General features: G+C 37.9%; 1 protein-coding gene across 1 annotated transcript; it reads right to left on the bottom strand.

Moving 5' to 3' along the window:
• Positions 1 to 204: 204 nt before the first annotated feature.
• On the bottom strand, positions 205 to 18,471 carry LOC113051756 (astrocytic phosphoprotein PEA-15-like). The gene is made up of 4 exons (XM_026215805.1): positions 18,204 to 18,471; positions 2,396 to 2,570; positions 529 to 684; positions 205 to 441 (listed from the first exon to the last, which is right to left on the bottom strand). Exons 2-4 carry the CDS (start codon positions 2,565 to 2,567, stop codon positions 377 to 379), a joined length of 393 nt encoding a protein of 130 aa, XP_026071590.1. The 5' UTR covers positions 2,568 to 2,570; positions 18,204 to 18,471; the 3' UTR covers positions 205 to 376.
• Positions 18,472 to 25,678: the final 7,207 nt, after the last annotated feature.

Here is a 25,678-nt window from a genome sequence, read left to right as displayed (position 1 = left end):
TCTATTAGACACTAGTCACCACATTAACTGCGAACTCCTTTTTGCACTGCTCTGACCAACTTCTGATCCCATCAAGGGCGAGAATACGCTCTCTCTTGCACGTACACACTTCCACACAGGCGTCAGGAGACACAGACTTTGTTTTTCATTCCATACATAACCTGATGATCCGATCTGCAAGTATTTTTTGTCCATTTCTTTGTCTTTCGTTCAGTTTTCCGTGCGTTCCGTGGCGTGGGCGTGGCTTTAAAGCATCTTGATCTGATTGGCTGCTTGGCTTCTGTTCTGTGGGATGAGGAGGAGTGGGCGGGGCTTGGTGACGATGATGGGCAAGATGATGTGCCGGGAGGAGGAGCAGAGGTCATGAACTTTGACCTCATGCTTTTTTAGGGGGAGGGGCCAGTTTGATAATCTCATCTTCTGACGGCTGGCGAATGATATCTACGACAGCGAGGAGAGACATAAGGACAACCCTGTTACACATGACACTATTTCAATAAAGGACACAGAGACTGAACTCATTTGTACCCTTGTATTTCTTGGCCGAGGGGATGCGTGTGAGTTTGGTGTCGATCTCGTCGTCTTCGGAGATCTTCAGCACAGTCGTGCGGTACTCGATGACTCGAGTCAAGAGGTCCGGCCGCCGCGAGATCTCAAAGATGTGCTCTATGTAGTACAGGTTATCTGTGCAAGACAATCACAAAAACGTCTTATATATTAGATAACATACTTGTGCAATAAACTCAACCGTCAAGTAAATGAACGGAAAAGTCTGTCCTCATGCTGTTCCAAACACATCCAATGAGCTCTTGGAATATAAAATGTTTAACCATATTCAAATGCAGTGCCTCAAAACCCCCTTTGTGACAAAGTGTGCTTAACTGTATCGAATGCGCACTTTTAGTGCACTTCTAATCTTTAAAGTGTACTTGCAGATAATATAATACGAAATGAAATAAAAGATCACTTAAAAAGAGACAATTTCATGACTATTTTTCTAAACACACTCAAGTACACTTTTAAAAAGTTACTGTGTAATAAAGACAAATTAAGTTTTACCTTAAAGTACATTTTAAATCACTGTTTAAATACATCAAAAGTACTTCATTAAGATTTGAAATCTAGTGTAATCCAGTGTTACATTTAAAGTTATTATATGTAAATGCTTCATCAACTTCATCATTACAAATATATTTAAATACATTACACTTTTTACTAGAAATGACATTAAAGTATATTTTAGTTGCTTGTCAGTACATTATATTGAACTATATTTCAAATGCAATACAAGTTATTATGAAATTGCATAAAAATATGAACTTAAGTCCTACTGTAGTGGGTTAGAACACTCTAATGTTTACCATATATTGTATTTAATATAAATACTTCAATTGCAGTTGACATATACAGTAGCTAAGTGTCCAAAAACTGTATATTAAGTTTACACTTACTCTAAGTATATTCTTGTAAAGTGTATTATTTCTGTAATATGTGTGATTTTGCTACATCTTGTTGTGTTCAACAAGAACATCATTGGTTCTTTCTTTTCTCGTGACCTATAACAGGATGTTTCAATATTTTAAATATTTATACAAACAATATGTGTGAGCCAGAGAGCATGGCGTTCCTAGGCCATTTTTAGGGGGGCTATAGTATATTACACAGCCCCCAAGAAATTTTGCAATCAGTTGAATAAACTGTACACAAATTTGTGATCGACTCAGTCCCCTTAAAATCTCATATGAAAACAGTGGCAGCCTTCGATCAATTCCTCCACCATCAAAAAGGTTTGCATACTCAAGGAAAAGGGTTGTACTAGAAATGCAAATTTGTTTGTACAGTAAGCAGGTTAATCGCTAAACCCTTTTCTCAAATATTGCCAATTCAACAGAGAGAGAGAGAGAGAGAGAGAGAGATGAAAGTTGCATGTAGGTGCGTCTGTGCGTTACTCTTTTTTAGAGTGAGTTTACTTAAAAACAGCGATATTATTTCTTACGTTGCTGGAAAATATAATGTAGCAATTCAGTATTTAAACTGTTATTAACAAAAATAGTGGGCAGCGTTGACAAGTTTCTTTGCTCCTGGATGTGTGAGCTGCACAAGATCTGATGTGTGTGTATCAGTAAGCCGTGCATTAATAAAGAACGTTATTTAAAGTCTCTAATGCACTCCAGCACACCAGTATGTGTGTATTGTAGGAGCTAAACAACATATGATGATGTGTGACGATATAGTAGTGGTATCCCAATCCTTAGGGGAATATTTCACCCCTAACCCTAGACACTCTCAAGGGACAAGGGGAAGGTGTGGGAGGAGGGGTATAACATAGAAATTGGATTGGGACTTAACACTTGATTACTTTGTGTTGACTGAATCTGTCCAGCGTCTTCCTCACCTTGTGCCAGTTTGTCATTCTTCTCCAGGTAACTGAACCAGTCTTTGGAGCAGGTGATGGCGTTGCTCTGGTCTTCGGGGATGTCGTCTTTACAGGCCGACTTCAGCTGCTCCAGGTCTTCATTAGTGATGTTCTCAGACAGATCACTCAACAGCGAGCTGTATTCAGACATCCTCTGGGGTGGGAAAATAAATAAAAGAAAGACAGAATGAAAATATAAGAACACAAACATATTAAAGGGTTGAGTAATATCAGGAAACCCTAAACATGTATTTAACATCTTTAAAAAAGGCTACAAGCATTTATATGGGTAGACTCACATGCATGTGTCTTAAGTTTTTGAGGTTTGTGTACCTTTTGAGTTTTTTCAGCAATTTTTATTTTATTTTATTTTAATTTGTTTATTTGATTACTTCTATAATCTTCATCTTATGTGAACTTGAAACACCTGAAGACTATATGCAACTTATATATATATATATAAAAATCTACTAAATTCAAAAACAAAACTAGTTTAATTTCCCCTATTAACAGATATTTGTTCTCGTTTTAAGCATTAACTCAATCAAGACCTCATGTTCAATTCACATCTCAAATAAATCCCAAAACACAGAGACGTGGCATGATACACCGCGAGCTCCACGCTCCATGGCAAACAAATCAGTCCCAACTCTTCGGCAGTTCCAGCCCACACGAGGACAGAGGTCTGAGGAAACTGTGCAGGATCCAGAGCCAAGATGGACGCCTCTGTGATTTTACAATGTATTATTTGTGCTGCGGCAGCCGGTTTAACAGAGCAAACATTCAACATTCATCACTGCTAGAATACTGTGTGTGTGAGGGAAGAAATAGAAAGAGTGGGAATCATACAAAGACATCCCACACACACACTTATACAGATTTCACACTGCTGTTTATCTGCTGCAGTCCATAAAGCACACTGATCTGCTGCTGACCTCAATACAGCGCTGCAGTTACACCAGCCTCCAGCAGGGGGTCAGAAGAGACCCAGGGGATACAGAGAGAAGAACCATGCATAACAGCCCAGGTTAATTCAGTTTGACACATCTAGGGTCTGGAACAATGTGAATGAGATTTGGAGGGGGCAGTTTTCAAAGCAGCAAGGTAGGTTTTAGATTTACAACACAACTCTTGACTTTGTCGGCAGTGTACTAAAATAAAAGGTTATTTTAGGGTTAGGGTTAGGGTAACAACTACGCCAATGGATAATAAAAGTAACACTAAGCACTGTAAATAGTTTCTGTCTGTTATATTTTAAAAGCTGTGTCAATCAACAATCAATCTGGCATTTTAACACACATTCAGTCAGCAAACTTCTCGAGAATCAGCTCCAGCTGATTTAGTTTCAGAGTAAGGGCAGGCAGGCGGTGATTGAACACAGAAACTGAGACAGAGCATCCCTCATTTCATTCAATACACAACAAAACAGTCATACATTTCTGGAGGTGCTTCAGAACGGGCAATTATCTCTCCTTTTATCACAAAACATCACACTGCCACGAGACAAAGCTTTGAGGAGGCTTTCAGCAACTCATCCGGTCCAGAGAGACATTCATTAAAACTACACAGTCTACAGACGAACAAACCCAGAGCATCAGATCCGTACAACTCCAGACCAAGAGAAAGACATCTGTCACCAAACCCCGAAACAAGCTGGACACCAAACCAACCCACAGAAATAAAATAAAACTAAATGATGCGTCTGGCTTTACAGTATGCTGTAAATGTGTTTGATTGTTGGATATGAGCACACCGTCTGCAGTTTCTCTGACATTAGTGGGAAGGTTGAAAGGGTGATGTTTAATGATAGTGGAAACTAATGCAGTTAAAGCACTGTGTTACGCTCAGACAGTCACTGCTTTTAACAGACAGGCGCTATCTTCAGATACACATAATGCAGTGTTAATTTTGACACGAAATTTTAATTTAGTTTTAGTCTTAGTCTTTTGACTATAATTCTTTTTAGTTTTAGTCAAGTTTTAGTCATCTGATTTGTTTTAATTTTAGTCTTATTTTAGTCGACTAAAATTGCTTGGTATTTTAGTCGACTAAAATAAGACTAAAATCAATAACAGATTTACTAGACAATTTTTTACAGATGGTATAGGAAACAAACTTAACCAAAATATATAAAACACAAATTCAACTTTATTTCAACACAACTGTGTCTTTATTTCGATTCAAAAGCTTTTATGCAGCAACAAACACTGTCATGATGTAAACAATAACTAGCTGCCAATTGACCATCAATAAAAGAAAAATAAAGTTAGGTCCAGGACCTTAAAGCTTACAGCTGAGCTGAACAATAAGTGCATACGTTTAAAATAAATATTTAATAAGTTGGCAGCTAGGTGGATAAAAAAAAAATAACAAGATTTTATAAGGTATTCACATTTGTCTGTATGTATAATGATAGGATGTGAACATTCATGTTTCACATGACTAATATATAAATATTTGTGATATTGTCAACAAGTAGAACATTATAAAATATACTAAACATTAGTATTAATCAAATGTATTTATCATGATATTACGTATTAGTATTGTGCTCTCATCTAACTTGAAGAAGGGGCTATTTTACAGTACTTTTCAGTTCGTAATATTTAATGCTACAACATCTACGCACTGCAGTCTTCCAATTTTGCTTAGCTCAATAAACAAAAGAACATCGTTGTGAAATACATTTGAGAAAATGTCCGGGTGGCTCGTCAGTAAATGTCTTTTCAAATTGGCTGTGTTCTTGCCACGAATGAGCGCTCCGCGTGCTTTACGCTTTGTTTTGTTTTGTTCGTCTTCAAACGTGAAGTGAGCTGTGGACATTTTGTCGCTCTTTTAGACATCACCTCTTCGAATGCCGTCTTCCCGGGAGCTCATTTAAAAACTGAAAACCTTCGCTTCACGTCTCAATAAGTCAGGCTCTGATTGGTTCTCTTCTCTCATGCAGTCTCGCCTGTTATGTTTTGCCGGTTCTTTTGTTGATTCCTCGCATCTCTCCCGTCTGCTGATTTGATTTTCGTCACAGTCTATTTTCGTCGCGTCCTTTATTCGTTGACGATAATGTCAATCAATTTAGTCATAGTTTTAGTCTCCATCAGTGCCTTCTATTTTAGTTTTTGTTTCGTTTTCGTCCGCAAAAATATATTCGTGACGAAAATAATGACGAAAATATTTAGTCAACGAAATTAACACTGACATAATGTCATAATAACCACATCAGTCTCTACCCTCTCAATGAAACAGAGAGAGAGAGAGAGAGACAGGTTAGTCTTCAACTATTTCAGTCATTAGAAAGGAATTTATCATTTCATGTACACTGCAAACAATCAAATATTCAGTCAGAAGCTTTGTTCAGTGTTGTGTTTGTGTGTGTGTGCATACAGTGTATTTATTTGTGTGTGAGTGTGTCTGTATTTGTGTGTGTGTGTGTGTGTGTGTGTGTGTGTGTGTGTGTGTGTGTGTGTGTGTGTGTGTGTGTGTGTGTGTGCGTGTGCGTGTGTGTGTGTGTGTGTGCGTGTGTGTGTGCGTATGCATGCGTGCGTGTGTGTGTGTGTGTGTGTGTGTGTTCGCTACATCACAGAGCTCCTAAATTCCGATCCGTCACTAGGTTACCATGGTCACTGGGCTGCTATGGCCACCTTCTAACTCCATTCTGGCTTCATCCACAAACCAGTTTCATTATTATAGAAGTTGATTTGAGCTGAGTCAATCATCTGCTTGAGGAGGGATTGTAAAATATTTCTGTGCATACATTGTAGTTCTAAGTATAATTCGTGTGAGACGAGTGTTTTAAACAGTGCTGGAAGCTCATGTCCCCTTTGAAAAGCCTTGTGGGAAAAGACATGCAGCTCGTGTTTGAGTTTACACCATGCAAATACAACCAGTACCGAGAATATGCTTCTGAAAACAACTGCTAGCTTATATTTATACAAGGTTTTAATAATTAAACATTGCTGACTTATATTAATGTTCAAAACTCTGAGGTCAGTAAGAGTAAGTCTCTTCTGCTCACCAATGCTGCATTTATTAGAACAAAAAATACATTCAAAACTGTATATTATTATAATTTAAATCATCTGTTTTCTGAGTGAATCTGTGTTAAAGTGTTATTTATTTCTGTGATGCTCCGCTGTATTTTCAGCATCATTCCTCCAGTCTTCAGTGTCACAAGATCTTCAGAAATCAGAATAATATGATGATTTACTGCTCGAGAAACATTTCTGATTACCAATGTTGAAAACAGTTGTGCTGCTCAATATTTTTTTTTTTCTTATTGTGTGATATCCTATTTTTTTCAGTTCAACAATGAATATAAAGTGAAAAAGAACAGCATTTATTTAAATTATGTCACTTTTGATCAATTGAATGCATTCTTGATGAATAAAAGTGTACATTTCTTGCTTACTAATTTGAATAAACATAATATTATGATTTGTGCACTGTCCTCTGAAACTGCACATGTGGAAATCCTGTTTTTTTTTTTTTTTTTTCCTGAAGAAAAACATCTGAGAAAGAGAGACGCCATTTGCTCTCCATTCCATTCAAGCGATTGTGAAATGAAAGCGCTCTGATTGGTCGAGCATCTCTCGCTCTACGAGCCTGAGTCCACATGTTCACAAACACGGGGGGGGGGGGGGGGGGTTGCTAGGTTACAGTCTCACGGCTGAAAGGCAAGTGTTGTTATGGTGACATCAGCCATGTGGAAGGTGAATGAAGTTTGGATGGTGGCGTACACACACACACACACACACACACACACACACACACACACGCCTCTCTGTCCTTGAGGAACACATCATCACAGGCTGAAGGTGCAGTCGCCATGCCGATACGTGACAGGCAGCTGCAAACAACATGATCGAGACTGTGGGAATGTGTGAGATGAGTGAAAGCATGTGTGTGTGTGTGTGTGTGTGTGTGTGTGTGGACTGGGGCCATGTGGAGGGGGAAGGGGTGTTAAGAGTTTAGTCACGGGAAGAGGAGACAAAACACACACACACACACACACACACACACTAAAGAACAGCAGACAAAAGCAGTCTGTGTGTGTGTGACAGGCTGTTCTAAGAGGACAGTCAGTTAGTTTAAATGTGTGTGTGTTTGTGTCAGACAAAAGACAAAAAAAAAAATGTAATTCTTAACAAAGGTTGTTTGTTGTTGTTGTTTTCGTATAACGTGGGGTGTGTTAGCCAACTACGGTCACAAGATCTGTCGTTACCCAAATAGTTCAACGATTTTGTGTTTCCCGAAACCATAGTTCAAATGAACATTCGCAAACAGCGTCGCAAACTCACGTGGTAGGAACTACAGCTCTCCACCTGTGGTTAGAAGCATAGTTTCTTGATAGCAAGGGATATTGGCTTAAATAGATATGCTCTTTGGCACAGTAAGCAAGTTAAAATGCAGTGCAATATATATATTACATTCTGTATAACTATAACTATATTTTAATCTGTGTATGTTTGTGTGTGCTCTAAAAGCGCAGTTTTTGAAGAGTGCGCATGGGCACAAATACTTAAGCGAACCCCGGAGTATGACATAAGAGGCAACCCACGATGAATCAAACATCAAATAAAGCAAATGACAGGGAACAAAACATAGTCATTTAATCATCAGGTGCCATGTTCAACACAGCAGCATCTTAGAGATGTCTAATGGGTTAAATAGCAGAAGTTATTCCTCCACCACATGCATGTGACGTCATTAACAATGGGCCAATGTTGTTGAGCTAATGTGGTTCAAAAGACAGCGATGCGACCGTGTTTGGGAAACAGTCGTAACTAGCTAGTTCATTTCAACATCAATGCATCGTACTATGGTGGTTAATCAGTGAGTTACGTCGTTGTAGACACTGGGGGGCTTGGAATACCAAAGATGAGACACTTGTTAACATATTAATTACAAATAAATAAAATGTACTAAAGTTTCAATTAAATACAATTCACTGATTAACTGAACTTGCAATTTTTACCCACTTAAGTATAGGACTTAAGTCCATATTTTTATGCAATTTCATAATAACGTCTATTGAAGTATTATTGAATGTGCTGACAAGCTTATTATAAACTAAAATATACCTTACTGTCATTTATATTGAAAATTGTGTGACAAGTATTTAGAAATGTTTGTAATTTCACATTAGTCATGATTGTGTTGCAATTTAGAAAATTTAAAATGCAGTAACTTTAGCGAATAACACACCAGAGTTAAAGTGATAATCAAGTGCTTTACATGTTAGTCAACACATCAAAATAAATGTACAAATTTATAAACACATTAAATAAACAAACTGATTAAAAAGTCAAAAATGTTATTTGATGTCATGCACCTTTTAAAAAGTCTACTTAAGTGTGTTACAAAGTCATAAAAGTGTCGCTCTTTAAGTCACTTAAGCGGCCTTTTATTTCATTATTATTTCATTATTGTATATATATAATACATACATACATATATATATTAAAGTGCACAGTCACTACATTTAAGCACACTTAATTCACTGAGCAAAAGATACAGTCCTGCTGAATGATACCAGTGAGTTTTGTATAAGCAAACATCAGTCGCCTTGCCTTGAGAAAGAGCTGGTTCAGATCAGTCATCTCCAGCGTAATGTCAGGTCCTGCTTTCATTCAGAGCTGATGACTCACTGAACAGATGTCTCCGTGCTTTGCAGAAACCTAAACTGTGGCATCTGGTTTTATAAGGAAAGCTGAATTAAATAAACTTACCGTATTATCCCTAGCTGTGGCTGTTTAATGAATGTCATTACCAATGTTTTGTGATATTTTGTAAAGTATAAATGGCTTGAATTCATCGAGTCATTTCTGTCCATGTGACACAGAGAGCGATGCGGCATATTCGAGGAGAAAGCTTTTAGTTCATTAACGCTGAAAATATCACAGCACCTCAGGGAGAGCAAGAGAGACGCTCACACTCGGAGTGTGTGTGTGTGTGTGTGCGGGAGAGAGAAAGAGATCAAAAGACAAAGAAAGAAATGAGAGCGAGTGAAGGTGTGAGTGCTGGTGAGAGTGAAGATCTCCTCACATCTGTCTCGCTCATCCCTCTTCCTGCCTTCTGTATGTGGGTCAGAAAGAGACTGAACAACAGCACATTTACATCTCAGTGGAGACAGTGAACAGATCACCTCAAACAGACACGTCAACAAAACATCACTTTCACAGATGGATTGACAGGCTAACACGGTCAACAAGAAGTCTGACAACTAACTAGTGTGGACAGCTATGTAGTTGAATATGTGTGTTTGTTAGTTTGTTTACAAGAAACACGACAGACCAGGGTCTGACAAAAATGGACCATGGCATCTGTAAAGGCATTGTTCACCCAAACTGGAAAATTAGCCCATGATTTACTCACCCTCAAGGCATGCTAGATGTATATGACTTTCTTCTTTCAGACGAATACAATCCGAGTTATAATTAAAAAAAAAAAAATGTAGTGAAGTGAATCGATGTGTTCATGTAAGAAAGCATATTATGGTTTATAAGGTTTTAATCTGTTAACCATACCCCCCATTATCGGACTCACAGCTGAAAGTGCCCAACCTAAATTAAAATTGTAACAGTTGCTTACTTCAGTGTGTTACACACATAATTTCGGTGTATTTGGAAAGAAAAACCTTTGGGCTTTACTTTTTATCAACCATAGTTGATAAAGCTAAAAAATCTAAAAAGTTATAGACACTGAAGTGCCTTGAAAAATATCGTACCACACTGATATAAAAGTACATGAAATCAGTCCTGGAGCAGACTAGAAAAGTAATGCATTGAAAGTCACATGTCTCATTTTTATTAATTTATATTTCAAATCTGAAGAAGATACCATGAAAAATTATTCCTGCAACCATTTTTATGATACTATGTATACCCCCCCCCCTCCCATATAAACAAATATTTACCAACTGTATTGAAGAGTCACTATTTTAGTCATTAAACATACCACTGCATAGTTTTTATTTATTTATTTATTTTTATTATAAAACACTAGACAGAAACTTCATCATATAAGAGATTTTTTTGAGCACTAGAAAAATACAATAAGAATAATTTGAGTGATAAAAATAAATAAGAGAAATAAAAAAGATTTAATTATGTATGCTAATATATACAGTACATCCTGTGATTGCTATAAATGCAGCATTTGCAATGATTTCTGCTCATATAGTCAATTATCATGTGTTGATGTGCTGATGGCCAGGTATAGAGATGGTAATCATACAAATGCGCCATAAAGTCAATAATCACACTCTATTCATATACACAACGTTCACATTGATAGCTGTGATCATACAGTAATAGTGTGCTGATTTGTGCTCAAACAGATGGTAATCATGCAGATACAGGCACATAAAACATATAACATATATGAAAAATGTTGAAAAATAAAAAAATAAAGAAAAAATATAATTATCATCCATATCACATTGCTATTGCTTCATTGGACTAAATGTGCTCTATTTCGTTCAGTGGACCCTTGCCTTCCTAACTAAACTGGGATTTTCAGCTGTGGATGTGTTTATGACAAGTTATTATAATGAATCTAGTATGTACTGCATGGGCTTAGGCCCAACTTTCAAAAAAATAGACAGGTCCAGGTCAGTTCAGTTTAGCACATTTACGGGTCTCTTGGGGTTCGGGAATTATTGAATTGTAGACCTCTACTTGGAAGAGCCAGGACGTTTTTTAATATAACTCGGATTTGATTCATCTGAAAGTAGAAAGTCATGCACCTAGTATGCCTTGAGGGTGAGTAAATCATGGGCTTATTTTCCCTTTTGTGTGAACTAATCCTTTAACACATAGTTGTTGAAACAAACATTGTGAAAATGGAGTGTGCTTAATTTTACTGAATGTGCACTTGTAGTGTACTTTAAATCTTTAAAAAATTATATTTTAAAAAATTGCATATAATATAAAGTAAAAAGTGCATGTGTGATGATGATGATGATGAAAAACGCTCTAAAACACATTTGTTGGATTGACAAGCTGACTAGGAAGTGAGATCTAGACAGTTTTATCAGGTACAGCGCTTGTGTTCTGACACTTTTAAACACAGGTGTTAATGAGAGACACAAATAATCCAAAGACTGAGGTGTTTCATTTACAGTTTCTGATTTCAGGTTAAAATGGCGGTCGAGCGTCACTGAGGGTGGAGGTCAAACCACTGCAGTGCACATTGATAACAAAATACAATGGCTCTTTTTGGATTTCAATACTAGCTAAGTATTTAATTCAGAACAGCCATAATTGTTGAAACTTTAAAGGCAGATTTCCTCAGTCTTTTTCTCTCATCTCCGCTGTTTCTCCAGTCTGGACCTTCATCTTCTGTTCATTTCTCAATCTCTTTGTCTCTCTGTCCCTCCTCCATGCTGGCAGCAGATATTTTGGAGGCTGTTTCAGTTTTTATTTTTTACTGTACACACACACACACACACACACACTCCCACACACATACAGAAGTCAATTTTATGATTGATTTTTTTTTTTCCTCATTAGGAAGCTGCTGCATTTCATCTGATGATCCATACCGTATCTCCAGCCAATTACACCTACCCACGGCCCACAGAGTTACACTCATACACAGCGAGAGTCACTGCAGTACACACACTGCAAACAGTGATGTAAGGCATTGGGCAAAAACAAAAAACAAAAAAACCTTCAAATCCATATTTTTGCCAAACCCTGGCTGCACACAACAATATTTGCTTAGGCCTCATGAGACTTAAAGTAATATGACTAAGATATTAATTTAGTTTCAACAATAACTTTTCTTAATTTGTTTTAACTTAATTTGTTAAAAGGCATTTGATTCCTAAAGGCAAAGCTAAATTATTATTTAATTTAATATTACATAAAGATATAAAGCAATGCACTACTGTCTAACTAAGTTAAATGTAGATCATTTACCTTTTTTGTGTGTTGGTTTGATATTTATGTGTGATAAATGTTACAACTCTTTAATAAAGTCTGTGAACAAACCTTGATGTTGGCTTGGAAAAGCCTAGTGTGAAATGTAAAATAGTTAAAAACGATAGATGGATGGATGGATGGATGGATGGATGGAGGGATTGGTTGATGGATGGATGGATGGAAGGATGGATGGATGGATGGAGGGAGGGAGGGATTGGTTGATGGATGGATGGATGGATCGAAGGAGGGAGGGAGGAAGGGGGGATGGATGGATGGAGGGATGAATAGAGGGAGGGATTGGTGGATGGATGGATTAATGGATGGAGGGAGGGAGGGAGGAAGGTGGGATAGATAGATAGATAGATAGATAGATATATAGATAGATAGATAGATAGATAGATAGATAGATAGATAGATAGATAGATAGATAGATAGATAGATAGATACCTGTATTGATGATAACCGTGATATTCAAAGCAATAATTACTTTGATAAGTACAGGATTCATAATGTCTTTTGCAGCTTAATATTCACAGACACTAGTCCATGCTTTGATTCAAGTGTACTGACCTACGTTTGATTTATTTGTCCAAAATGTGGCATATTCTGTCCGCGTTAGGCAATAGCAATCCCGTTTTTATGACTGGATTCTATGAACCAGACTATTTTTCTGCATCGCGGAAATTATAGGGCCGTGTGTCTCAGAAGAAATCATTTAAATCTGTATGTGGATGTGTGAAATATTCATAGGTAATCCCCTTTGTAATCTTTAAAAATTTCATAAGTAACTGTAATTGAATTACTCATTTTTTTCTTAGTAACTGTAACTGATTAGTTACATTTATTTTTTTATTAAATTACGTAACGCCGTTACATGTAACTAGCTATATATTTTACTGCAAATATCTTACAAACTGTACCTTTAATACAATAATGTTAACAAATTATATCTAATTGTTAAGTGTTACCATTAATATTTATTAATCATACTGTTGAACTTGACAGTATTTTCTCTGTTATTTCATAGGAGCATAGGATAGATAGATCAATTTATGTTTGTTGAATTGTGATAGCATATGTTTTAGTACATTGCTAGCATTATTTAACAAATCACAAGCATGTGGCAAGCATCTCAGTAACATATTGCTAATATTTTAATACACTGCTATCCTGATTTAACATTATGTTATGTTTTTTTGCACATAATTAGCAAGTTGCTAGCATGTCTCTACCACATTTTAGCATGCCACTAGCACGTTTTAGCACATTGCTAGCAGGATTTAACATGTTTCAACACATCACAGGCATGTTTCTAGCATGTCTCTACCACATTTTAGCAAGCTGCTAGCATGTATTTTTCTATTTTTAGAATATTTAACTATGTTGCTAACATGATATAACAGGTTGTTAGCATATTCTAACACATCACTGGCATGTTTATAGCATACTTAACATTTTGTAACATGTCGCTAACATATATCAATAAATTTGGTTGTTTCAATTTCAAAGCTCTAAGTGAAGTTTGAGTTGGATTTTTTTTTTTTTTTTGTCTCAGAACAATAATAATATTATTAATAATAAAAATAATATGTTTAAATTACAGAACAGTACATCTCAAGCCAGCACAATAATTAATAACATGCATGATGCGACTCCAACTGTTCATGTGTTTGAGCGTAATCATGTAAATCTGAATGAGCGCAGGCCAGATCCCGTAGAGGACACTACTGTGTGTCCTGATGGCTCTCTGTGACTCAGCTCCACACTGGGGGATTGTGGGTAATGTAGTTCACGTGGGAGTGGTGTGCCGTTCAGTCAGATGGTTTGTAGGCTGATGGTTTCACACACCTCAGGGTTCATGCTGAGATATCAGAGGCTCAGATGTCATGCTGCTTTATAGCTTAGACATCACAGCGAGTGTGTGTCAGGACAGAGACCGTCATTACGCATGGGTCTATAAACATTAACAGTGCCACACACATGCACACAATATGAATGTGTCATTCATAATCTCTGTGTGTTTATTTTGGTCACTGTCCATCATTTAAAGGCTTTTTGTTTCTATTAAGAGAGTAAATGCATTCTGAATACTCTTACCATCATTTACAATTCTTAATTGTTGCCCACAATTAGATTATTTTGGTAGGATTTAAAATTATTTTGATGCATTTTTGCATCCCTGGTTCCTGCCTTTATGCTGTCATGGAATAATGTGATAAATCAACAAAAGGTGATATTTTTGGATCAGTACCTTTAGGGACAGTCACAATCTTCAGACTAAAGATCAATTCATCCGCACATCATCAGAACATGACATCATCGAGGTACAGGAAAGTCGTTGCCATGACAACCATCATCCACTTCAGCCAATCACAGCAGCCGTGTAGCTAAAATGAAAGCTAACACTACCACAGTATCATCAGGCCATTTGATCAAAGCATAAATGGACAGATCACATAAATAAATGTTTTCATTCATTCATGTCAACCTCAAAAAAAAAGAGTCAGAGTGATTTCAAAAGGTTTTGCGACCTGAAGCTCTCACGCTTTTCATGCTCTTTTCTAAAAGATGGCTAAAAATAAAAATCATCAGCAGAACCGGCCGAGAAAAACACCAGAAAACTCTGTTCCATAAAACAATAGAAATATCTGTGCGCCGGATTTCATGAACGAACAAATGAAAGATCACTTTATGATATTCTGTAAACAAATTAATGGAAAGATCACTTCAGTATTCTGTAAATTATTAACTGGAAAGATTGTGCTGTAAACAGATCAACAGAACAGAATCAGCTCACTCTACTCGCTAAGCTGATGAATAGACGCTTATTTTTTTATTTGTTTCCAAATAAAACAGCGGGCGGTGCATCATGTTGCCTTAATAACTCCTACTGCAACACCCACCATTGCTCAAAACACACACACACACACTCTGGGTCTTGGCAGATGCTCTCAGCAACACCACAATTTGAGAGCAGAGGTCTAAAGTGAATCAGGTCTTGTCAAATCCAATTATTCCCAGCGAAACATTTCATTTGGCTGAAGATGGAGTGAATTATGAGAGGTGCTGTGTGTGTGTGTACCTGTGAGTGTCTCAGTGTGTGTGTGTGTGTGTGTGTGTACCTGTGAGTGTCTCAGTGTGTGTGTGTGTGTGTGTGTGTGTGTGTGTGTGTGTGTGTGTGTGTGTGTGTGTGTGTGTACCTGTGAGTGTCTCAGTGTGTGTGTGTGTGTGTGTGTGTGTGTGTGTGAGAGAGAGAGAAACCGCAGAGGGCAGATTGCTTGGCCGCTCAGCAGCTGTTAGTCCACAGAGTTGTGTTTATAATCCTCTGATCCGTTTGCATCAAAGCAACTTCTTAAATAATATTCTGAATTAATATATCTCATACGTTAGCAAAACACACGGTTCACATGGATCTCAGGACACAAGTCTGAAAATGATTGTTACAGCAGACATCTCTAATGTTTCACAGCTGTTTTCCAGACCCTTCACTCTCTCTGTTCCTCAGTAAAACGAGCGTTCAACCTCCGCCGAACCTGCTCAGACCATCACAGCCTTCAACAAACTACTTCTGCACAATATAAAACAACACTTTTCTTGTCCTTCTCTTCCACTTTTCTGCACTTTTAGCTTCTGTACTACTCCAGCTGCTCTGAAACAACTTGTGATGTTTCTCTTTTATATAAATGGCTGAATTCTATTGTCGGCATTGTATTTATCTGCTATATAATGCAGGAAATATTAAATATGACAAAAGAGGATAATTAGGAGGCCCATTACATGAATCACATAAACCGACCAGAAAAGAACACAATTATTTCTTTCTCTCTAATGTAACAAATAACATGCACTAGCTAAATACTAATGTGCCATTCATTTGAAATCTTTTATTTGGCATAATAACTCACAATAATAATGTCACAATGTCGATGACAACTACATGTTTCATCTTTTATATAAATAGCACTCCACAAAATATATACATAGAAGATATATGCAACAGTCCCTCTGAGAAGTTATGAAGTGCATATTATAATTTTCCACTGTGCATTTGACACTGACCGAGATATTTGGCATGTCCTGACTTTTCCTGTTTAGAAACTCATGCTCACCAGTAATGTGTGTCTGAATAAAGAGCTAACCAACCAGCTCCTCATATTAAACTGATCCCATCCAAACACTATGAAGAGCGACTGAAAGAAAGCTTGTTCTTCACCAGTCCGTTTAAAACAAAAAGCATCCACACAGAGAGATTCAGCTCGACCTTGTGAGTGAGACCGGAGCGGATGTAAAATTGCACGGTCATTATATCATCAGGAGATGACTGAACTGCACGAGTAAGATTCACTGTACCAGAGAGGGCCAAACACACACACACACACACACACACACAACACACACCAAACCTGAAACCCCAAATGGACCTTATGTAACAGAGACTTGTCCTCATCAAACGCTCTGTTTCCGTCCCATGTCGTACAGCATTACTCCAACGTGTCCAGAGTTAGGTGACCAAACCTTGCAGCAATGACAGCCTTTTAAAAACGTGAGCGTAATAGTCAGGATAGTGAGGAGAAGAGCAGACGCCTCAGGCGCTCCTGTCAGATATCAAGGAAAAGCAGCAAACATCCAGAGACAGCGGCGAAGATTAGAAATGTTACACCGATTACAAAACCGCTGCATATAAAGAAACACCAATGGTTTAGGTTTTCCCAAAGAGATGAATGTGCACCAAAAACCATGAAGTATAGAGTTCAAAATTGTAAATCTTGATAAGGATCTTGCTGTTTTAAGAGTGCATGGGTAGTTAGATTTCACTATTTGCATTCAAATTATTATCATTATTATTTTATATTTCTTCCAGAAAACATGCAACTCACATCACGACCGAACAGCTGAGAACCGCTGCTTTAGATGATCTGCCATTTTTCTGTTTGGCTTGTAATTTGATTCTTTGAGTCTTTTGTGAAGTCTGTCAGGACAGGAAGAAAGCAGTGTGCTGAGGGTTCGGCTTGTTAATGGTCTAAAGTTTCTGATAAACACGGTTCACAGCTCCATTCTTGGCCAGCAAACAATGCCAGCCTGAAACACTCTTTACACACAAGGACACAGAGAGAGGTGTTTCTGCTGAGCTGCGTCCTTCCCTTACCACAGGAAAAACACCAATCAATATATGAGAGAGAAGAGCAGAAACCATCCGCCAGGTGCACACACACACACACACACACACACACACACACACACACACACCTGTCTGACTGCCAGGGTCTGAATCTGCTCATTCCACTGCACGCTTGGATCTGGTTTAACTTTGTTCAGGCGAGAGGTTAAAAGAAAAGAGGGCTGTGAGAGGAAGAGGGAAGCGCTACAGTCCAACAGGAAGAGGTTTGTGTGTGAGGTTGCTCTGGTGGAGAGGAATTTCATGCATTGCCTACATTTAGTATCACTTACATTATGCAACTCCTATGGTGGAATTAACAGAAAAACAATGCAGGAAAAACGAGCCCTTACCAAGACACACTGCACAGTTTTAGTAAAAAAATAAAAAATAAAATCTGAAACTGGGAATTCAGTCATTAAATAAACACTGGTGCTTCTGTGACGTAAAACAATACGAAAGGCGTTCAGATTCCGTCCCGGCTATAATTCAAGAAATATTTTAATACGGCGCACATTCCACCAAACCCCGGACTGATGAACCGAAACCAAAACAACAGATAGATAGATAGATAGATAGATAGATAGATAGATAGATAGATAGATAGATAGATAGATAGATAGATAGATAGATAGATAGATAGATAGATAGATAGATAGATACTGTAATGCGCGCTCCAGATGTTTTAGTGTGTATATGAGGGACTTACTCCGCGCGCCGCTGATCCAGCGATGATGATGATGAAGATGATGAAGATGATGCTCCCGGTGTTGGTGATGGATGACCCGCTGTACGCTTTGGTCACGCAAACACAAAGTCCAGTTCACCTCAAACACAGATCGGTCAAAACATCAGCGTCGAAAGCGTCAAGAGTTGATGAAGTCAGTGCGGTGCTGAACACTGAGAGTCTCGCCGGTGTGAGGACGGAAACGCCTTTTCCTCCCTATAACCCCCTCCTCCCTCTCTCTCCCTCTCTCTCTCTCTCTCTCTCTCTCTCTCTCTCTCTCTCTCTCTCTCTCTCTCTCTCTCCCTCTCTCTCTCTCTCTCTCTCTCCCAGTCACACGCTCTCTGAATCTGATTCTGCAGCCCCTCTCTCTCTCTCTCTCACACACACACACACACACACACACACATTTTTGGGGCCTGATGTCACTTTGCTATCCGGTCAGATAATCCCTCCTCCTTTATTCAACACAATCCCACATCCTCATCCTCCCTTCCTCTCTCTCTCTCTCTCTCTCTCTCTCTCTCTCTCTCTCTCTCTCTCTCTCGCTCTCTGTTAAATCACACCATACTCTAAGCCTTCATACTTACATTTAAAATAATTATAATATGACGAGTATTTGTCAACGAATGTGAAGAGAATTCCAGTGGTTTACATTTGGGAGGGAGAGGAATGTCTGCGCCCTGCAGTGCTGCATCTGACCACAGGGGGCAGCAAAAGAGCTCTATCTATCTATCTATCTATCTATCTATCTATCTATCTATCTATCTATCTATCTATCTATTGAATAGTTTTCCCTCCACATATAAACAGATTGCGATGTTTTATGTTCATAATTAAACCGCACGGCTCTCTAGAGACTATAAATCTACCACAAAATACAGATCACGTATCGACTGTACATTCATGAATGTTTAATGCATCGCAAATCCAAAGAGCAGAGAGTATGACAGCTTGGCAGAGTTTAATAAGGGATGTGATTGCATGTCTTTATTAAAATAAAAAGCAGAGAGGGAGCCGTGGGCCACTTCATCACAGTGCACTGCACCGAGCAATTCCTATTGTAATATTTGCATATTATATTAGATTTGTATGGAAATATCATTGGTGCATTGGAAATGCAAATTCTTGCCTGTGAGAGTGAAGTTGACTGGTATCAGTTTAGCATCAACACAAAGATGGCTTTTAATTTGCTCTTTGAGAGGGATTTGTGTGCGCAGTGAAGAGGATTTAGACGCAGTGCTGACGGTGGCAGACCCGTGCAGTCGTGACCCAGTTTACACACGTGCGCCCGCCATTCAGCGAGAAGCCAACTGGATTCTGGATGCACAGATGATATTTCTGTCTGATAGTCTGCTCCTCATTTGCACAATAGTTGTCTTGTCATATGCTCGTCATGTGCTGACTTATCTGTTAATGAATTATCACAGCCACAGGGCATATATGCATGCACAGTTTGCTTCAGTCCAGCCTCAGGCTTGCCGTGAACATGCAAAAATACATGCAAGCGCAGAGACAAAACAGCACGTCCATGCAAATGAGAGCGAGACCCTGACATCCCACACATCAAAGCAGCGTGCGCCTCAGGAAACGCTGTAATGGGGAAGTTCTCTCTCCCTGTCACAAGACAGACTCTCATTCCCAGAACAGAGAAGAAAGAGACTCACAGAAGAACTTCCAAAAAAACCTTGAGGAAACACAGTGACAAAGAGAAAGTGGAGAGAGAGAAAGAGGGAGGGAAGAGACGGGAGGTGGGACACAAGATGTTGGACTTTGTCGGTTTGTTAGGTTGTTTCCACAAATGCGTCGCATTAAGAGCATTAAAAACACAAAACACAAAATAAAATAACCTTAGAATGAAAAGTAGCTCATTTAAAAATCTCTATTTGACCTTAATAATGAGGATTCTAGTTTTTCAGAGCTTTGGACTTTTTGAACAATTAATATGTCATAACACATTGATATCCATTCATATGTGGAATTGTGTACTTTCATGTAATCAGATTATTGTGCACTTTTTAGTGTTGACTGTATGAACTCAACTTACTTTGAAGACCTCATATAACCCATAAAAACTAGTTTTGTTGTGAAAGTTGAATGTATCTAATATTTATCTACAATAATACAGAGTTAAAGCTTAACTCAATATGTAACAATGTATAAAAAAACATCTTCCATTTCTTTAAGAGTTGTTTTGTGGCCTATTTGTGCACATGCTTGTGTGTCATCTGATGTTCTGGAAAGATCCGTTCCGCTGGATCCATCCTGTGATATCGCTGAAAGGAGCTGTGTGTGTGTGTGTGTGTGTGTGTGTGTGTGTGTGTGTGTGTGTGAATGGGGGTGAGTCAACAGAGATACAAAGAAAATGCAGAGTCATTTTACACCATACCTCTCTAGCTCTCGCTCTCTCGCTTCTCTGTGAAAGATTTTCAATACGTCAAGTCGAATTATGTCGCAGAAGTGCTGAATTAGATTCGAGTTGAAAAAAAACTAAGCCACAATATCCATAGCCATCCTACACAAAAATCTTTCACTTTAGCAAGTACTTTTCTCTCTATAATGAATCCTCAGTGCAGAATGAAAAACCTTGTTTTTATTACTAGAGTGAAGTATATCCTGAATGCACACGTACACTTTTGGTTGGGATACAAGAATTGTGTCAAGCATTTGCATTATTCTCAGATTCATTCGTGATTTGCATGATAATGTAATCATGCCATTGTTTTTTTTTTTCACTAAATAATTATGCAGGGATAAAATTAAAATCTGAAAAAGCTATGTTGCATGTCTCTAGCACAGCTTTATGATGTTTCATATCTCATGTAAATGACCAAAAAAATAAAAAAATAAAAAAAAACCTTGAGAACAATGTCACCTGACTTGACATTCAATGCCTTTCGTTTTCTAACTGTGATCATTCCTACATGAAGGTGGTGTTATTCCCGGTGCTTCTCAGTGTTATTGGCAGACTGTGGTTAATTATCTCTGCTCTCTGCTCGTGTCAAACCACTGTTCCCCTCCCAATCTTCAGAGACTTCAGGAGCAAAGAGGGCTGCTTGTGAGGGCAGATGTTTTCCGTCCCGGTGATGGTTGTACTGTATATGTTCATCTCATTCAGAGCTCTTGCATTTTAATCAGTTTTGAGCTTTCTGCTCTCCAAACTACACTTGTGATATTATTTGTAATAGCTGCTGGTAAATAAATAAATCAGTAAAACTGACTCAGAGTCAACTGTATTTGAACCAAAAATTTGTTTCTGTTGTTTTTAATATCACAAACTGTGTAAAAAAAAAAAAGGTCCAGTAAATTTAGAGTAAAATACCGGCAGCTGTGGTTTTACCGTGAAAAAATACGGTTGCAACATTTTAGGCTTTACAGAACTATTTAAATTTACAGTGAAAACCGTAGATCATTAACTGATACAATGTTAATATGCAACTATTTGAGTTAACTCATTTTATTTGCAGAAACTGACTGCACTTAAATTGGCATTTGTTTATAAACTAGTATTGACAATGTTTGAGTAATGCGAGCATATTGGTGTTGGGAACTACTTTACTTAAATCCATGAAGGAAAACCTAATGATTTACAAAAAGCCATTAATAGCCACAATTCAACTCAAGGTTCTTGTAGACAACAGCAACACACCTTCATATGTGATTGAAATTAAAATTACACTGCATCATTAATCACATTCACTGCCTTTAAATAAAGCAACAAACAGTGCAACACCAGAGAAGAGCTGTCCATCCGACCAGCTCTGGTAGCTTTTTATTTCATTTTTACAGCAATTGTAAATTAATTTAATATATTTCTGTTAAAAATACATTTCACAATTATTATTATTATTATTATTATTATTATTATTATTATTATTATTATTATTATTATTAATATTATTATTTTAACCCCTTTAATTCCACAGCAAAATCCTCACAGCAAAGAGAAACGAGCAGAGAATCAAATCTTACAGCCAAAGCCAAATATTAAATCAACTGAAAATAAAACACATTCAGTTTATCAAGATCTCAGAAGAGGAAGATTAATCAACTCCACAACCAGCATCACCAGCTTCACTTATTATATTATTATTTTCACTTATTACTAACCAGTTCAAATTTATTTCTGTCACAAAAGCTCGTATAGAGACTTTAGGTGATGCACTTTTATTTGAAGCCACCATGATAGTGACTGGTGTTCACTGTAGTTGAGTTCTCGGACCTGGACTTTTAAAACACAGTTTCATTTTGATTGTTTTAGTTAGCTGTGCGTATTAAATGTTGTGTTTTATAGCAAACAAAACATAATGTACTGATGATCAGAAACAATTGTTTTTGTTGTTACCAAATTCATTCATTTTGAATCATTTATTAAGTGTGTGCACAATGTTACTAAGACATCACTAAATACCACTGCTATTGTGAGGCATTTCTGAGCACAATATGCACAAATAAGAGTATTGAACTACAGCAGGACACAAACACACACAGACATAAACATTCAGCCTAATCTCAACATGGGTGACAGTAAACATTTCTGCGTGCCAGTACATGCATTACACAGTGAAATGTTATTTTCATTGTCACCCATGTTGAGATTCAGATTGATGTATGTGTGTGTTTAAGTCTCGCCTTACTTGAAAACGTTTACTTTAAGCAATGCATTATAACACTATTTTTATTTGTATTAATAGGTGCTATTGTTGATGTGTGACTTTAAGCATGCTGTAGTTTTAAAGTTATTGTGTATACATTTTTATTGTGTTCATTTTAGTATGTCAATCTGACTTTTAGACTCATACCAATGTCATAAACAATACGAAAGTAATTGACCCATATAAGTGAACAATAATTGAAATCAAATCATTACATCATCACCAATAGCAATTCAACATCACATTGTTCCCGGCTTTTTCTCGTAATAACAAATATTTATTTATTTTTTTTAATTTTTTTTTTACAAACAGAAATATAACAGCAGAGAAAAACTACCATTACAGAGTCAAGGGTCAAGAGCCCAACTAACACAACTGCTGATCACAAAACATTTTCAACACAAGACGTCTGTTAAATCTCAAAGAATGTTTGTAGATATTTGACAGAAGTAAAGTCAAACTGGTTAGTAATGAGTGAAGATGGTAACTGTTTGTGGAGTTGTGTAATCCTCCTCTGCTGTTTTATTTCACTTCATTTCATCACAAGCTGTGGCTGAAGTCAGTTGTAGTTTCATTTCTTGCTCTTTCCTTCAGTGATTGTGCTTGTTGTGCCAGTCTCTGAATTCAGTTTGTGTTCTTTCACTCTGTCTGGACACTAGTGAACTGTAGGGAATAGGGAATGAGGGTGTAGGGTGTGATTTCAGACACAGTCTCTGTGTGTTCAATCTCTCAGGCCCCGTCCACACGGAGACGCGTTTCTGTGAATACGCACACATTTTTTATCGGATAGGCATTTCGTCCACACGGATCCGGCGTTTTCATAAGGTGAAACCGCTATTTTTTTTTTAAACCGGGTCCCAGGGTTGGATAAATTTGAAAACGTCGTCTTTGTGTTTTCATCTGGACGGCTAATCCGTATATTTTCTGAAACGATGAAGTCATCAGCCCACGTCTCCCCCCTAGTCAGACAGCTCTACGTCACGTCACATCAACAAAAAACATGATCAAACACTGAACGATTGTCTTTTTATAAACTAACATTAACACTGATTAATAAATGTATTGTTCCATGTTCGCTTGTGTACCACGCGCAAGGTTTATGAGCATAGTCCAAGTCTTCTTCTCTGTTTTTAGTGTATCTCTGTGGCAGAATACAGCGCCACATACTGGTCTGGCATGTATACTACATCATTATGCGGTTTCATGCGGACGCGGATATTTCTTGAGACAAGGAAAGAAAAGATCGGATTGGGGTAAGCTCCGTCTCCGTGTGGACGGGGCCTGATCTACTTTCTGGAAAACAAAGATTAGATCTAAAACAGTTATTCAGAGAATATTGTAAGGGATAGACTTGTGTATCTTTGCTTTGTTTTTACACTTATCTATGAATGCAGAAAGGTCAGCTGGATCTCGTGATGTCCGTTCCTACTACTTTTGATCCTTTGGATGACCCTCACCTCAAACAACCAAAGAGATTCAAACCAATGACCAACAGCAGTAGCACCCAAACACCAAACACCAGCTTCAGAGAACAGACTGTCATGTTTGGAGTTGCCAAGCAACACGATTCACCACAAAAGAAGATTTTTGGCAGAGTATGACTAGAGGCAATGCTGGCCTTTTGTATCTTTATGAACATTTGTGACTTTACCTAACACACACGGGCTGATCTGCAGCAGATGGAAATCAGTGTCTTGTAAGTCAGACTTGAATGAAGTGTCTAAATAAAGGGTTTTCTGATGTTTACATGTTTATTAGTCCAGTAAACTCTTCCTCTGTTGCTCTGTGCACAGATTTGCCTGATCTTGGGCGTGTGATACACACTGGTGGATGGGTGATGGGTGAAGCATGCAAAATCTGTTGAATATTGTATATTTTCCATTTCACCATCACATATATTCTTTATTAATACACACAGTGCTGTTTCCGAACCAATATGAGAGGATGTACAAACGTCCCCACTGGGCATGTCTATATCTCAAGTAAGCAAACCTATAACAAAACCAATCACGAACAAAATGATATGATATGTAGTGCAATTACTGTGGTATAAATCAGATCACAAAAATGGCCCTCTTTGTGTTTCCAGTAATCTATATGTGAATGAGTCCAAGTGGCTTTGGATAAAATTGATTAACCAATGGATAAATGTACATGTGTAATTAAAGACCCTGCCACACGAGGGTGCTGTCATAAAGTTTAGATGTATGGGGCATCATGTATCATCTCTCTCTCTCTCTCTCTCTCTCTCTCTCTCTGTGTGTGTGTGTGTGTAATTAAAGTAAACATGCATTACATCATCATCATCGGCTGTATCAAACTGGCAGACACTTCCAGTGCATTCATGTATATTTTCAGCAGAAGGCTTATGTGTTCTCCCTGGGAGTCTAACCTATGACCTCGAATAATTAGCATTGTCTGGCTCTGTTCGACCGTTCGTCCCTCAGTGGAGTCATGTCTCCGTGTAGAGCGCAAGGCTTTGGGAGAGTTTGCCTTGGCCAACAGAATCAGGGTGAAACTGGACACTTCACTTCAGCTGTGACCACGCAGTGGAATAACGTACAGTATGGCATGGACGCCATCAAACAAGAATTTATTTTTAGCAAGGGTCAAAGCCCTGCAAAACTTTATATGGCAATGTAATCCTGTCATCCACCGAAATACCTGTGTTTAAATGAAAGCACTCAATGCATGTCGAGCGCTTCGCTTCTGTTGCTTCCGTCAGGTAAAAACTGTCATTTCTAGTGCTTGACTGTTCTGGACTCAGTCCATGGGTCATAACATACCCGTGTCCGGAGCGTCATC

The sequence above is a fragment of the Carassius auratus genome, chromosome 32, assembly GCF_003368295.1.
Source record: "Carassius auratus strain Wakin chromosome 32, ASM336829v1, whole genome shotgun sequence".
NCBI lineage: Eukaryota > Metazoa > Chordata > Actinopteri > Cypriniformes > Cyprinidae > Carassius > Carassius auratus.
Note: the sequence above shows the minus strand (reverse complement) of the source record. Positions and strands in the feature narration are given on the sequence as shown.